General features: G+C 40.1%; 1 protein-coding gene across 1 annotated transcript in view; it reads right to left on the bottom strand.

The window, feature by feature from the left end:
- The window catches only part of LOC105383202, a 119,390-nt gene that overhangs the window by 60,940 nt on the left and 42,633 nt on the right, over positions 1 to 15,817 (bottom strand). The window contains exons 3-4 of the mRNA XM_048628407.1: positions 8,911 to 8,974; positions 6,650 to 6,801 (exon numbers count right to left, since the gene is read on the bottom strand). Of these exons, the coding sequence (XP_048484364.1) occupies positions 6,650 to 6,787 (138 nt within the window). The 5' untranslated portion in view covers positions 6,788 to 6,801; positions 8,911 to 8,974. The remainder of the gene's footprint in view (positions 1 to 6,649; positions 6,802 to 8,910; positions 8,975 to 15,817) is intronic.

The following is a 15,817-nucleotide window of genomic DNA, read 5'->3' as shown; positions in this document are numbered from 1 at the left end:
ATGGTCCACACAATCAAACGCCTTCGACAGATCAATATAGATTCCAAGTAGGCACGATAGGATATGACAGCGGTTTTCTTGTTAGTTATTGTTTTTATTTTATTTAGTGCGTAGGCAAATATATTCACTCTATTGCATAGGTTATCTAGGTGTAGTTTCCAGTTTAAGTCCTGGTCTAAGGTCATAGGAAATTTTAACAAAATGTTTGTGCTTTTCTGACTGGAACTTTTTCATTGCTCGTGAGTGAACTTTATTATACACATCAATACAACGAACAATTGAACGTAGCGCGCGGGGAGACGAGTTTTAGAATTGGCCAACTAAACGATCTGATGGAAACGGCTCAGGAATAGAATGATATGCAAAACTGTAGTGTAATAAATATTATTTGAAATATAGTTAACTAACGCAGGCGCCCAGGTAAACCTAGATGGAGATGGCGGGATGACCTGGACAGATTTTTGCCGGATTGGCGTCAGGTGGTCGATAGCAGAGACGTGTGGAGTAAACATGGGGAGGACTTTGCCCAGCAGTGGGACACTGAATTGGCTACTTAAAAAAAAAGTTAACTAACCCATGGAACAACAGCGGACTTAAGATAAGATAAGATAAAGATAAAATACTCTTTATTTCACACAAACAGAAACAGTAAGATACAAAAATGTATAGCTACTAGTGAAGCCGACTGTACTATTGGCAAACCGGGACGATTGTTCTCTTCAATCTATAAATTAACTTCAATAAAAACATTGAACTATTTTACGAACATTATTTGTATTAAGCAAAACCAGGGTAACTTGAGCTGTGTTCACGAACTAAAGGCGACTGGAAGAGGCCACAGATAGTTTGGCGATGAATTAATCATTATACTAGTTGCCGTATAGTTTGCTTTAAGTTTAATTTGAATTTAAATTGGTTATTCTTGACAACAATAAGGTAATGGAAAAGGTATAACACGACGGAGGCGAAATACGAAGGATTATGAAATGTAGGTGAACATAGCTCTCAGGACGAACGACCCGAATTTTCTACAAGAATATACCAGGGTATCGGTAGAAATTTTAAATTTATTGCTACTATAGTAGTAGAATAGAACAGAATAGCTACTATAGTATACATAATAATAAAAACGAATGCATATTACTGTAACGAAATCAGTTGCCAAAGACCTGATGAAGGCCAATGATCTCGCAATAAGAGTAGCAAAACACTGGAGGAAGTTAGCTTAGTGCATTTTACACGATAGAAGAAGAAGAAGTTGCCAAAGACAAAAGCATATTAAGTAGGTATATAGGTATGTCCACGCTTTATAGCAACACACAATATTGAAACTACTTAATATTATGTGTATTTAACTGCTTTTAAGTACCTTTATTAATTTAATCATTTATGATCCAAATAGGTACGTGGACAAAACCCAATAGATTTGTAATTGTGTCCTACCAAGAGATTCACGAAATTTATACGGCTTACAATAATCTCGTTGAATATTTGCACCAAACTAGTTTATTTTTGTTCTACTCTTAATCCAAAGTGATCGCGATAGAAGTAAACATGAAGAATAAGGCAGCCGCTGGAGCAGTAATATGTGAAGAGCTTATAAAGCTGCGCGCAATATCCGCCTGATGTAATGGAAATATCAATTAGCTAAGTAATTGAGTGGATCGCCGGATCACTTCTACTGCTTTCAACCCGAGAATCGAACTTACTACTAACTTTGATGTAAAAAGTAACAGAAGCTATGAATATATGAAGTAATGAAGTATTTTAGTCAAAAACTAAATAAAATATTCCTGATAATATGTGGCTCTAGATGCAGTAAAAAAGGGAGGCACACCGAAACTCCAGAAGACTGACGTATACTTAAAACCCACAAAAATCTCAGTCAACTAAAAACTACTCCTACTATCGAACCATTAACTGCCAGTTTCTATATATCTATCTATCCATAACTGGTAGTTACTTTCATACGGTTTTGGCATAATCCAAAGTAACAATCTGTCAAAATCGTATGAAAGTAACTACCAGTTATAGATAGATAGAGTTATAGAAACTGGCAGTAAGTGTTTCATAGTAAGTTACTGGCGTTGTCGTTAGTTACATACTACATTGCATACCGCCCACTAATTAATAATGTAAGTGTGATTGAGTCAGTAATTGCATCACATACAGACCGCAGACATTGATTGAATTATTCGATCCGCAGTTTAATTTTACAATTGTGTGGTGAAGTCAGCTGCAGGCGGTCACTCGGCTAAATTGAAAATTAAATCCGTTTTATTTATGTAATTGGTGTGTTGCTGTCCTATGGTACCCCGGTGGTACAGAGGGCCTTTACAAGCGTGCGCCACGCCGTTCTGTCCTCAGCAACCGCTCTGGCTTCCGTCCAGCTCAGGCCTTGCGCTCGCAGCTCGCCGTCCACTGTGCGCCGCCATGTGTGCACGGGGCGACCGCGTCTGCGGTGGCCGCCAGGCGGTTTCCATTCGAAGGCAATGCTCGCTTTGCTTTCGGCTCCTTTTCTGATTGTGTGGCCAATCCATCTCCATTTTCGCAATGCGATTTCTTGTTCGATGGAGGTCTGCTTACACACGTTCCACAGGTCAACGTTCCGGATTGTGTTCGGCCAGATGTAATTGGTAGCTCATCTTTATTAAAAATCTGAAATCGTGATTAAGTTTGCTTTTCTTGGTGACTTTCATCGGTAGAGTTTGATCAATCTGTCTTGTTGCTTAAAGAAGCGAAAAACGTGGCAGTGGTTGCAGTAACATCGTATTCTATTTTTGCGTCCAACTTTTTACATCGTTTCTCAACCAAACTTGAGGCAGCTTATTGAAAAATACTTCTTAAAAAAATAATTGGTTTCGTGTCCTATCTGAGCGACGCAGCCACGGGGTCAAGCACGGGGCTCGTTACTGAAGGTATAATAAAGGGTTTGATACTCGAACAACTTGAAGCGTGGGGCGCCCTTGACTGGGAAGTTGGGGAATCTCATAAAGATGCCGCCATATTTTTCTTACGGGATATTGATAAAGTTTCGTTTGATTAAAAATCGTTTATGTAGTAAGCGGAATAGCAACGGCAACGTGATATCGAAAATTATAATAAAATCCCTGACATGTCAATGGATTTTTTTTTAGGTAACAACTAAAACTTTGGTATTTCGATTAATCCCAACAATATTATAAATGCGAAAGTTTGTGAACTAGTATGTGTGTATGTTTGTTACTTCTTCACGTCAAAACGGCTGAATCGATTTTAATGAAATTTGGTATGGACATAGCTGACACCCTAGATTAATTCACAGGCTACTATTTATTGCGGAATTCCCACGGAAAAACTTTCTAAGGCGCAGCGAAGCTCGCCGGAACAGCTGGTTAATAAATAAGTACAATATTATTATACCTATGATTAGAATTTAAAAAATATTTTTTAAATCCAAAACATTAACAGAACGAGCAAGCTGAGTCTCGCCCCTCGTCACCACTTTCGCAAACCCCCTGTATATTAATATTCACCTCTGAAACTTATAAAAATTGAGTCCATTAACAAGCTCACTAACGCAAGCGTACCTGAAGCTGAAATGTGTTTCAGATCTGTTCCTAATTTAAAATGTATGAAGCTCGGGAGTTCATTAAAAGTTTCCCGATTCATTTCCGGCTTCTCTCAGTCTATTTAGAGAAGATAATTTTGGGAATCCCCAAATTAATTGTGAAAATGTCACTGTAAAGTTTATCTGAGGGCTTAGCAACGACTTAATTACACAACTACTTGACTGGACGTGTTCGTCAGAGTTCCACGAAATACGAGTAAACTTAACTTCACGCCAGTTTCGATAACAATATACTGCTACAAATACCTAAATATCATCGAATTAGTTATACCACTATATCACTCACAAGCAATATATTGCTCGTGAGTGATATATCATTGGAACTTTTTCATTGCAAGCGAGTGTATTTCTAGGTATGACGACACACTGTGGACAAAACAAATACGTGTGTCAATTTCCCTCCGTGGCCGGTCAGCCCTCGGCCGAGAGCGGATACTGCTGGCAGCTGCTGACACCGCCCGCCCAGCGGCCGCTGCACGGGTTCGTTATCGACGTCGATAAACTCGTTTAATGAAAGAAAGAAAGAAGAAAGAAATAGTTTATTTGCCTTCAAAAATACACAACATGGAAAAACGCGCATGGAAGATGTGATGCGCGTTCTACCGATCACATCGCCGTATTCATGACGAACCGCGATATAGTGATGTTTAACTACGTACGACCCGTGTAGCGGCAGCAGCTCCGTGTTAGGAAGGTCACTCTAGCTTCACAAAAAAAGTAAGTACAAACAACAGCCTGTCATGCACTATGCAGTCTGTACTTTTAAGTCCTGTTTCACAATGTCTGGATAATGGCTACCTGTGGGATAAAAGACAATGCTGTAACATAATTACGGAGAGTGGCAGCATGTCTTTTATCCCACATGTAGCCATTATCCACACATAGAAAGATAGAGTCGTGGTTGGTGCAGTAGCGCCCCGAAAAATGTTTTTTCGTAAGATAGAATGACCATGAGGTGTCAACACCATGTCAACACAGTCCCACGCACACACATAGGAACAGAAGTATATGGCAATAGTAAATACATAATGTATTTATTGGATTTCAACGTACACGCAATAAAATGTACATATTTCTAACATTGGTTCAATTAAAAAAGTGTGTTTGCAATAAAAATGCTGTTTTGTGTTATGATTTTATGATTCACGTCGCAATGAACCGAACAATATGTTATTATTGTTGCCTGGAGATAGTGAAGGAACTGGGAAATGACATAATACACTACTTTTCAACGGTATTCTTACAGATAACTTTTTCAAGCAAAGCAAAGACTACGTACACTGCTAGATCGCATACTAAAAGTACGAAAAAAAAATACAACGAATACATAACGTTTAGAACCTGACAAAAGGAGACCGGATGTTTCTAAACCGGAAACGATGTCTAGCCCAATCGGAGGCCGCTTCCCCGCCGCCGCCCATTTCCGTTCCATTTTCAAACACTGCCTCTTCCGTTACAATACAAATAGGCTACAAACTAACCTCATTTCTGAACCATGTAACATTATGTAACCGTTACGGAATATTTTATTTGACAGACAAATTATTAAGCGAAATTAACTCAATTGTCTTGACCCAGAAAGTGTATACTGTAGAATATTAGCCTATGTTAGTTTTAAATATAGATATTCTGATAATATTCTATTGTAATTCAGTCATATTATTTACTCATACACATTGCTGGTAACACCCAGGGGTCCAGAAGTGGGGGTCACTCCATCTCTCGATGCATGTAGGTACCGATTGAAGCTCTAGATCGTTTTTATCAAGATAGAATAAGCATACTGGCCATTTATCGCCTGATTCATCATAGCAGAAGCTCACTGGGCAATTAAACAACCAATCACAAGGCATTCCGCGTTCAAACCTATCCGTCTTCGTTTTCAACATGGCGTCCAATTCATCAACCGATTATGTTCTAGTTCACATAGCATCAAAACAGAGATGTGGGTTGGAAATTCATGACATTTAACAGTGAGTGATATTATATTTTTCATTACTAGAAAACATAGAACAACGCGGACACGGGTTAGAAAAGAACAGTGAACTATAATTAAGTACTTTGTAAAATTTTGCATGAGCCCTATCCAGCTGTCAAAACCATACATTTTATTAGTCATTTGTTCGTTTTCAAAGGGAAACCAACTATATTTATCGTTGCTTTAATTTTTTATTCAATGGAACTTAAATAGCAAGTTTGCAGACTATGCTTAGCCAGCGAGCGTGTGTACTTACCAACAAAACATTAGCTTAAACTTAGCAACAAGCTGATGCAACAAAATTTTGTGAGTAATTAATCACCACTCCAAGATAAATGCTTAAGTCAGCCCGGTATTTACTTTCAATTGTTTTCTGGATAAGCAAAAAGTTGTTAACGAGTTGTAAAGTTTATATTAGATACAAAAAGTTGCAGGCTTTTATAAAAATATAACTATGTGCTGAAACTTTCATTAACTACAACTTTGTAAATTTTCAAAAGCTCTTATATTAGTTCTTAGCAAAAGAAAGAAAGTATGGACATTGTTTCGCATAAATACCTATTTTAACGGCAAGTATCTAAAATAGAAAGTCAGGTAGGTCGATTCGCTACCTTAATTATTATGTAATTTCATTATATATGGGGGTACCGGGGCCCCATATAGCATGGAGCTGCTGCAACCTGCTGCTTGCTTTCGTATTAGTAAGTAGTAGTTTCTGTCGCCTATAAAATTTCTACAGTGCTACTCGTCTTCAGCCGCTTATAAACTCAATATTCCAGGTGAACATAGCCACTAAGGCATACCAAAGATCCTTACTCCCTACTGAGCATGATCTGCTTATCCCCTAAGTGAGGCGCACATTAACCTCAAAGGGATACGAAATCTTCTTCTTCTAAAAGTACCAGGCTCACTAGCAACTGACTCCCTTCTTCGTACCGAGCATGGTCCGCTTCTAAAAGTACCAGGCGCACATAACCACTAGCAACTAGGTAACTCCATTCTTCCTACCGCGCATGGTCCACTCAAATGTACCAGGCGCACATAACCCACTAGCAACTAACCTTAGCAGCGCCATTGCTGGTGGCGTGGTGGCGGGTGACGGCGGCGGCGGAGTGCGCGCGCCGGGTCGCCTTGTAGTGCAGCCTGCGCAGCGCGCCGCCCAGCCGCTCCGGCGAGCCCTCGCCGTGGGCCACCGTCATACCGTTCTCCGTGCCTGGAGGGTAAAAGGGGGGTAATTAGGGAAGATGGAAGGAGCCTGTGGGGTTACCACCACCGGACATTAAAGGTTATAGCCCACTTTCTCGTCTGCCGACTACACGACGGCGGCGCGCGGGGCGTCTGCTAGGATTCAGCGCGCTGACACCTAGCAGACGCTACAGGGTGGCCAAGGCCGTGGTGGCCTTAAAGCCTATATTTGAATTATGTTTTATTAGTCAAGTGGTAGCAGAGTCGTGTAAGTTTGCCTTCACCTTAACAATGCTTTAGCAGCGTCGCTCGCTTGTCAAATCTGACGTAACTTGTATGGATCTGACAGATATATGGTTGCCTGCTTATGGATTGTTAATTGCCAATGTGGTGGTACGGCAGCTGCAGAGACGAACCGACTGTGGGTTAAACTTATACATACACGACCGGTCCAGAAAAGGCTCTACATTTGCAATAAACAGAGTAGTGAAGCCAAGAGAACCACTCTCTTCATATTTGTTATAGTACATCACACATATAGGTAGCAGTTGTCCAATCAATAGTTACTAAACTTTGGTGACAACAATAGTATAATTTACTCTCCCCCACATAATAACAAAGTTAGCGAAACCCATGTCCCGCCCGGAAACGAAGATCCGAATAGTTGAATGTACAGATTCCAAGTTGCAAGCAATTTGGAGCACAAACGCGCGGAAATGTATCAGTTGTGGCTCAGAATACTGATGCCGCTGGACCGGGGTTACTGCGCGTTTATCCTGTAATTACTATAATCTGCTATTATTATCTTGTCCGTACGAGTCTGAGGTTCAATTACCGACAGTTGTTGACACAATATGGCTAATAGCAGCCGTGAGACGAATACCCTCATGAGTATAATGATGTACCTTAGAGGTAGACAATAAGAAGTTCCTTTTACCCAGAGACCAAAAATCACAACACATCTTTCAGTTTTCGACGGCTGCAAACTTAAATATTTTTTAATGATTTTATTATCACTCCACAGACTTTATGTCCGTGCCTTTTTGAGTATATTGTGCAAACTTAACTTTACCTGAACCCTGACGTGGGTCTCCCACACTATGTCATCGTATGAGGTCTCTGGGTCTCTAGAAGTTCAAAAAAAATGGCGTGAACGTTTTTGTTTTCTTCCTAGGAATAAATTCAGTTTTACGGTTCCATGATGGTCGCACAACTGTGTCAACTTGTGACATGAGAATCTGGCTACTTATCCATCGGAGGTGTCTCCCGATGAACATAGCAAACAGCTATTACTGGCCAGCTGGCCACGTATTATCTAAGACGAACGAGCGACGCACTCAGGCAAACGAGGCCAGTGTGTGGACGACACAGCGGGGCACAGGGTAGTGGACGCACTTTATACAGGGTGTTAAAAAAAGGATGGATATAAAAACTGAAGAAAATAAAGGGGGTCATTCAGAAAGTCTTTTATTCTGAATAACAATCTGAGTTACCTATCCCTTTTCGACTTGCTTATAATAAAATAGTTTTATAAACAGTTTTTAACGGGTCCGCTACATCGTTACGGTTGCCGATGTTTCGACACACGCTATTGCGACTTTTTTTCAGTCAAGTTCAACCACTACTCCATTCGTCATTCCATTCGTCTCATACAGTCACTGTAACACATCTGCGGTGCAGACCTGGTGGTCAGCGGTACATCACCCGCTCCAGTGAGCCGCGCGTCGCGACAATCAGGTTAGATCCGATCCGTCTCCGAGTGGATCACTCAATCGGTCAATCAATCACTCCGCTCCGCCGCCCTTGATCACTAGTTGCAGTCGACCTGGTAATTAACGACTTGAGGCTGTGGTATTATTATCATATTATGCCGTAGGCTAAGCAGGATACTGTTTCGGCACTGCAATGACTTTGTCAGACACTGTCATAAAACCACCCTTTATCGTAAATAGTTCTTAGTTTCAGAACCGTTCAGTAGTTTCGGCGTTGAATCTCAGACAGTAATTTAGAACGAACGGTTTTATAAATTTACAACATTACAATTTTCTTCACACTAACTATAGAATTAACTTTATTTTCTAAAAGACTGTATTGAAACGTCAAACAAATCGGTATTTACATAATATTATATACATACCTGCGGCAACTTCGGGGGAGGGTCGAGTCGACTGGATTTTGGGATTCTGGTATCGCCCATCCGCCTGAAACAACATCCTCGATCAGACATGTACCACACTTTAATATGTATTATATTACTATAACTAATTAAATATTCTAAATAGACATTAAAGGTAATTAAAACAAGGTTTCAATCAACGTTAAAAACCCCCGATGTTCAACACTAAAAGTCGCATAACTTTCGAACGGCTAAGCCGATTTTGATAAAATATGACTAAGAACACTCGGAGTAATTACCTATACCGACCTAGACCGAAAGTTCCTCTTTTTCGTCGGCGGTTAAAAAAGTTATGAGCAGTTGTAAAGTCAGTGGCAGAGAAACGTAACCGCTGTAAAAGTAAAGTAGCCAGCTCTTTCTACCCCTGACTGTACCTATCCCCACAGCCATCCTAGGCGTGTTCACAAGCAACAAGTACTTTTCGCAACACCCTGTATACGACACAGAGATGGTGTGCGCGAGTGCTCACTTGAATTTAATTAAAATGTAATTCTGCAATGATAGTACACTCTATAACCATTAACACAGCAACTAATATACAAAAGTGCTCCACTCTCTCAGGATAAGTACATTAAGTTATTTATTTGTTTAAATCATATTTTGAAAGTTATGAAGCTTTTATAAGTAATTTTATCGAATAAAGTGCAATGCATTTATGCACTTTTACATGTTAATGCTCTGGAAGTTTATCAATAGTACCTACTGGTGATGATTAATAAAATGATGAATGAAGTAGATTGTTGCCTTTTGAAAGGATGTCCAAAACGTGCGTACTACCTACGTTCGAAACAGCACAATTAAAACAGCTCACAAATCAGCAGGACCTTTCGCTCTTCGCGGTCAAAGACCATCGTTTCCCTTCATAAAGCGGATAATTGTAGACATCGGTGGCGCTAAATAATACTTGAAATTTATGCAGTGAGAATAACTAAAGTGGGTGAGAACGCCACCGACAGATGGCGCTGGCTACAGAGCCCTGTGACCCGGTACATTCCTACATCGCGCTACGTAAATTTAATTAGAGCTTCGCTTGGTATTTACGAATGCAATTTGCCACAGTCTCCAGTTGGACTGACGAAGGTTCTGGCGACTGCGGACCCTGAGGGGCCATTCTAGGTTACGAGAAATAAAGTCCTGACTTTATTCCCGTTACAATCTAAGATTCATACTCATAAACTTGAAAGTTTTGTAATATTAGTGCGATAAATAGTTCGTTCGCTTTTTCTGTGTTAAACACTAGGCTAGGTATGAAGCGACAGCTGTAGTGCATTCTTAGTGAAACATTGATATCTTACAGAATAAAGTAGTAAGTTACACTTATTTAAGGTTAATAATTTGTGATTTTATGCCCATGTATGTGGGTCTGGCAACTGGGATTGATATTATGAAATTGGGCATTAATTGTACGCGTGTAATCGGTGTAATAAAGGCTGAGTAATAACGTGTGAATTCCCATCCTGCTGGTAGTGGCGGCTGCCAATTAAACGTCATCATTTCACTGATAATATTGTTCCCAATTGTGATAAGTATCGTTGTATGTTTCCACATTCGAAGCAATCTCAATTAACGTTTTTAATCTCGCTGTATCACTGAATCATGGGTACCAGTAGAACTAGTGACGAATCGAATTTCAGCATTTAAAAATACACAGCATTTTAATGATGAGGCGACGTTGCGACTGCACCGCAGCCCACACTGCTGGCGTTAGAACCAGAGGTTAGATTCTCGTGTCACAAACACACTTGTACGACCATTATGCAACCGTAAAACTGGATTCGTGGGAAAGATCTCAGACACGTTTTTTAAACATCACGCTTATTAAAGGCTCATGCCATTTTATACCAAATAAATTCATATTGTCCAGTTCTCAACATCAAAAAGACGTATTGTATTAAAAGTGTTGACTACCGAACATTCACTGAGTTGCAGAAAGGATCTTTAAGTTAATGTCGGCATTAAATGTATTGTTGCCCTGCTTTGACAGTATACGGACAGAAAGAGACAGACATATATTTAATGTCGACATTAGCTTAAAGTCCCTTTCTGCAACTCGGCAATTACTAACTAAATGCATTAATTCCGTTTTTCCACGGATCCTCGAAAACGTCGCGTATGTTTGAGGTCTAAATGGAAAACGACAGTTTGGGACTATCTTTTAAGGAGGAGAATAGACTCTCAGTTATTCCCGGATTGTGATATGTAATTTATTTTCAATTCTGGACTTAGGGCCAAATTCACGGGTTGCATAGAAATCTAAGTTTTATTAAACTACGATTTCATTAATCACGATTGCCGATTTCGTCTAACTGCGTTTAGAGTAACCTGAAATTCATCGGTGCTTTTTTAATCTCTTTTACGTCACCGGTGTTTCAGCTACAGACGAGCCAGCAACACTGAAATGCGTTTAGTTATTGCGTCGCGCCGTACATACTTTTTGCGTATTTTGATTTCGAGCAATGGAGTAACAAAACGTTTTGACATATTATAAAACAAAAAAATAATATATGTCGTTGTCAAAGCGTTGTTATTTGCTCAGTGGTTTGTTTATGATGTTTGACAATGACAGCTTTCTATAACTGCGTTTAGCAACGCTAACTGGCCAATTTATAGCAGTTACAGCTATAACTGCGTTTTGCTCTAATCTTGGTTAATATTGGTCGGTGAAAATCGAAATGAGCGTATAAGCTCGTTTAGAGCATAAACTGCGTTTTCGATCCTTCTAACGACGTTTAATTACTTCGGTGAATTTGGCCCTTAGCTAGAGTTAATTTCTTTCCGCAGTTCCTTTATTTCATGACATGAAACTCGCACTTCTTATCATATTTTTTTGTCGTTGAACAGAGAAAGCTATTGCGTTATTATTACTTATACTCTGTCCATCTTATTATTGGTTTTTTGACATTCGAAATCCCATACATATTTGATTACAAAGCAAAACCAACTTAACTTACCAGACATAAGGAAACGTCAAAAATACAATAATATAGTGGAAGCTCTATAGCTATTTTATTGCTAATGTTTTATTCAATTTTGTTTATGTGTTAGTCTACCTAATACACTAGTACACCCACTGCCACCATTAATTGGATCCGATAAACAAAAGAAAACCTCCAACGATACAATCTAATCTACAGCGAACGACAGTGGATATAACGTTATAAAACAATACACACCTACTCAGTATGATCGAGTCGCCACCCTGTTAAGGCAATAGGGTGTTTATAGCCGGGTTGTAGTCACCTACAGGGCGTAGCGCGGGGCGTCGGGCCAGGGCTGCAGCGCGCGCCTGGCCGCCCATGTGGGTCACTGGCTGACCCCCGCGCCCACCGCGAGACGCAACCCTACGGCTTATGGACCTGCTACACTCGGACGTATTTTTTTCGTTATTTTTCCAAAGTGGTACAACAAAATTAATACAGAAGAGCTAGCACGGGGCGCATTTAAGACGTGACAAGAGTTTTGCATCGCGCTCACTCACATGTCGCAGCCTCAAGAGTGAGTATACCACTTTTGATTAATAGAATAGAATTGTATGTTACTTTATTGAACACCATACAAATCAGACGTACAAAAATAGACTTTATACACTAGAAACAATGTACAATAGACGACATTATCGCTAAAAGTGATCCCTTACAGGCCACCTTATTCTATTCTATTCTATTCTATTCTCTGAGGGGGTGTCAGTACCTGCACCTGGCTCTCTCGAGTGGAACCTTTGCGCATAACCCCTAGGTCTAAACTGCCTTCCTAAGCTTGGACCATTTCCATCACGCTGGTCCACTGCGGGTTGGTGGGTTCACATATCTAGATGTGCTAAGTCTAGATATGCAGGTTTCCTCACGATGTTTTCCTTCACCGTAAGAGCGATGGTATACATTGTACTTAAATTCAGAAAAGAACTCATTGGTACATGTCAGCGCCGGGATTCGAACCCGCATCTCTGGCGTGAGAAGCGGGCGCTTATCCGACTGAGCTACCACCGCTCATCTTATATGTATATTGTTATTAAGGAAACAAAGTAAGAAATAAGCTAAAATGCCTTGTCGTGACTACCTACTTTCGTTAAAGTGTGGCGGCACCATAATGGAATTATAGCTATTGCCTTTTAAAGATCAATCGAGGGATGGTTATTGGCGTGTGGCCTAAAAGCCTTACGTAATGGGCTGCGCTACCTTGAAGGAACACTATTTAGAGCTGACTATGTACTATGTACGGTGGCCTGCGCCTAAAAGTATACAGGCGGAGTTTTTAAAATAGCGATCCCTGCTGATGATGAAGGGACCAGCTACATCTGTTATAAATCCGGGGACGTGTTGTGTGTGATGTGTGTAGCAGTGGTGATGTGGATGTGCTTGAGCAGAATGTGAGCTTGAGATCGCTATTTTAAAAACTCCGCCTGTATACTTTTAGGCGCAGGCCACCGTACATACGTAAGCCTGTGCTAGTAAAATCAAAGTAAGCAAGATTTTATACTTCGACTTCGCTTCAGACGCATAATATTAAGTTTTCAGTTTTAGAACTTCAGTTTTTCTAATAAATCTATCACTTTGTTTCTCACTGTGATGATGATGACTGTGAAGGCCTTCCCCAATAAACGCACCACACTTTATCAGCCTTCTTCATGTCACTACCACGGTAGATGTGTTTCCATAAAATTGCATCATACATTCAGCGTACGCACCTACGTTACGGATAGCTAATGCACATTATTTGTCATTCAGAAGCTCGCTTTACAAGCAACTAGTAATAATAATAATAATCATGACACCATTTAACACAGGTTTACATGAAATAAGCAATAGGTAAGTAGTAGACAGTAGTAGTAGAATAGATAGCCTCGAATTCACTAGGGTACAAGTTCTGAGACTGTTACAGAACATCTACGGTGCGTGTTCTCAGAACATTTTGGTAACATGTCGTGATACAGAAGTCGCGCACGCGTCCACACTCTGCAACAGCGGTCGCTAGACCTAGTAAAAAAAATATACTCTATGCGCTAGACTGATGTCGCAGGAAGTTCTGTCTCGCGAGCCAAAACACGGAACCTGTTCTGCGACACGTAGATGTCGCTGTATAGTCGCGTGCGACGTCGCAGAACAGAGCGCGACGTCGCGGCGACACGTAGACGACATGTGCCTAGACAGGTTCTGCGACAATTTGTCGCCTAGTGAATACGAGGCTTTAATGGAAGTAGGTTTCACTTGACTAAATTAAATAGAAGCAGTTGACAAGTTATGCTAAACATCTATCAAGGTGGCTCTCCCAACAAGGCAAGTGTGCACATAAAGAAGGGACGCACTTCACCACGCGACCCTATTAGTAGGAGCCTGGACTTTATTGGACGAGCTACATAAGACTGGTTTAACGTCACCCAGTCTTAGATTAACAATATACGGACAAGATGGTGTGTGACATATAAAAACAAAGAAAAAAACGGCCCGCATTTTGTTTACTGTCAAACCGCAACCATTGCACCAATGAATAACGTCACAAATATTTTAACCAAACTAATTTAAAACAAGAGCTCAGTGGGATGTTATTTGTCGAGACGTTTCATTTGTACTGACACTCCATCTTGTTCGTATATTGATAATCAAAGATATGAATGGATCTTCGGTACTCTTAAAGGCAAAAAATGCTTTACAGATTTTGATGAAGTTTGTTAAGTAGGAAGCTAACACTCTGCATTATTACATACTAGCTGTTCCCGCGAGCTTCGCTTCGCCCTAAAAAGCCTTCCGCTTTCCCGTGGGAATTCTGGGATTAAAAATAGCCTATGTTCTTTCTCAGGGTCTAGACCATCTGTATACCAAATTTCCAAATCCGTTCAGTAGTTTTGGCGTGAACGAGTAACAGACAGAGACTGACACAGTTACTTTCGCATTTATAATATTAGTTAGGAATTTAGGATTAGGATTAGGATTTAGTTTACTTTTTATACCGGAGAACCCCACTGGGAAGTCTGTTAAGGAGCAGCGAAGCATTGTAGCAACAGCTAGTAAAATACAGAAATACTGACTGATAGTGACGCGGAGCCTGCGAGCCACTTCTGTCAGCGCTCTGCCGCCCTGGTACCCGCACACTTCAGGAGTCAAGAGCATGAGGTGAGTTGTAGACACCCGAGTCCGCGTTGTTCTATGGCTTATTAGGTAAACAAACTTTTTATTCATTTACTAGCTTCCTACGAGCTTACTCTTGATTTTATTTTTCGTTAAGTGTTTTTTTTTTGTGATTGAGTAATAAACTTCAAATCTGGCATTGATATTATTACTAGAAAAGTAGGGTAGGGTGAATTGGAGATACATTAATTTGTGAGGTTGGCTGTGTCTATAACTTTCCGTGTCTGTCATGGTCTAGATTGGCCAATAACAGTCACTATAAAAACACACTCCATGGTCTATAAGACCCCTATTTTCGGTAAGAGGTTAAAAATAAATAAACAATGGCGATTTGTGTCTGTGGAAGTGTTAGTATGTATCCTCAAGACGAAACTCATAAATTTTTACAATGAAATAAGAAATAAATATTTTATTATTTTCATTTTATGCCTCTCTCGAGGACCACAGGTCCAGTAAGTACACATTTATTATGTATGACTTCCATCGATTTTTAGATTAAGCCGCTGCCGCGAACGGCGCTGTGTTTCTTTTTATTTTCGCATTGAAAATCTGTATTTTGAATCTAATCCAATGTCCATTTGGGTAGCAGCTTGCATGAAGCGTTTAAAAGCATTTGTTTTGTATAAAAAACATTTTTAGTTTTCGTTTGTAGCCAACTGTGGCTGTGGGCTCAAACTGTAACAAAATTACGGCGTAAAAACAATTGTTAGGTACAAAATAGTAGAAGTTTTGATTGAATGATTGTT

This window comes from Plutella xylostella, chromosome 20 (genome assembly GCF_932276165.1).
Source record: "Plutella xylostella chromosome 20, ilPluXylo3.1, whole genome shotgun sequence".
NCBI classification, from domain to species: domain Eukaryota; kingdom Metazoa; phylum Arthropoda; class Insecta; order Lepidoptera; family Plutellidae; genus Plutella; species Plutella xylostella.
The sequence above is the reverse complement of the archived record's forward strand: the minus strand, read 5'-3'. Positions and strand labels throughout refer to the sequence as shown.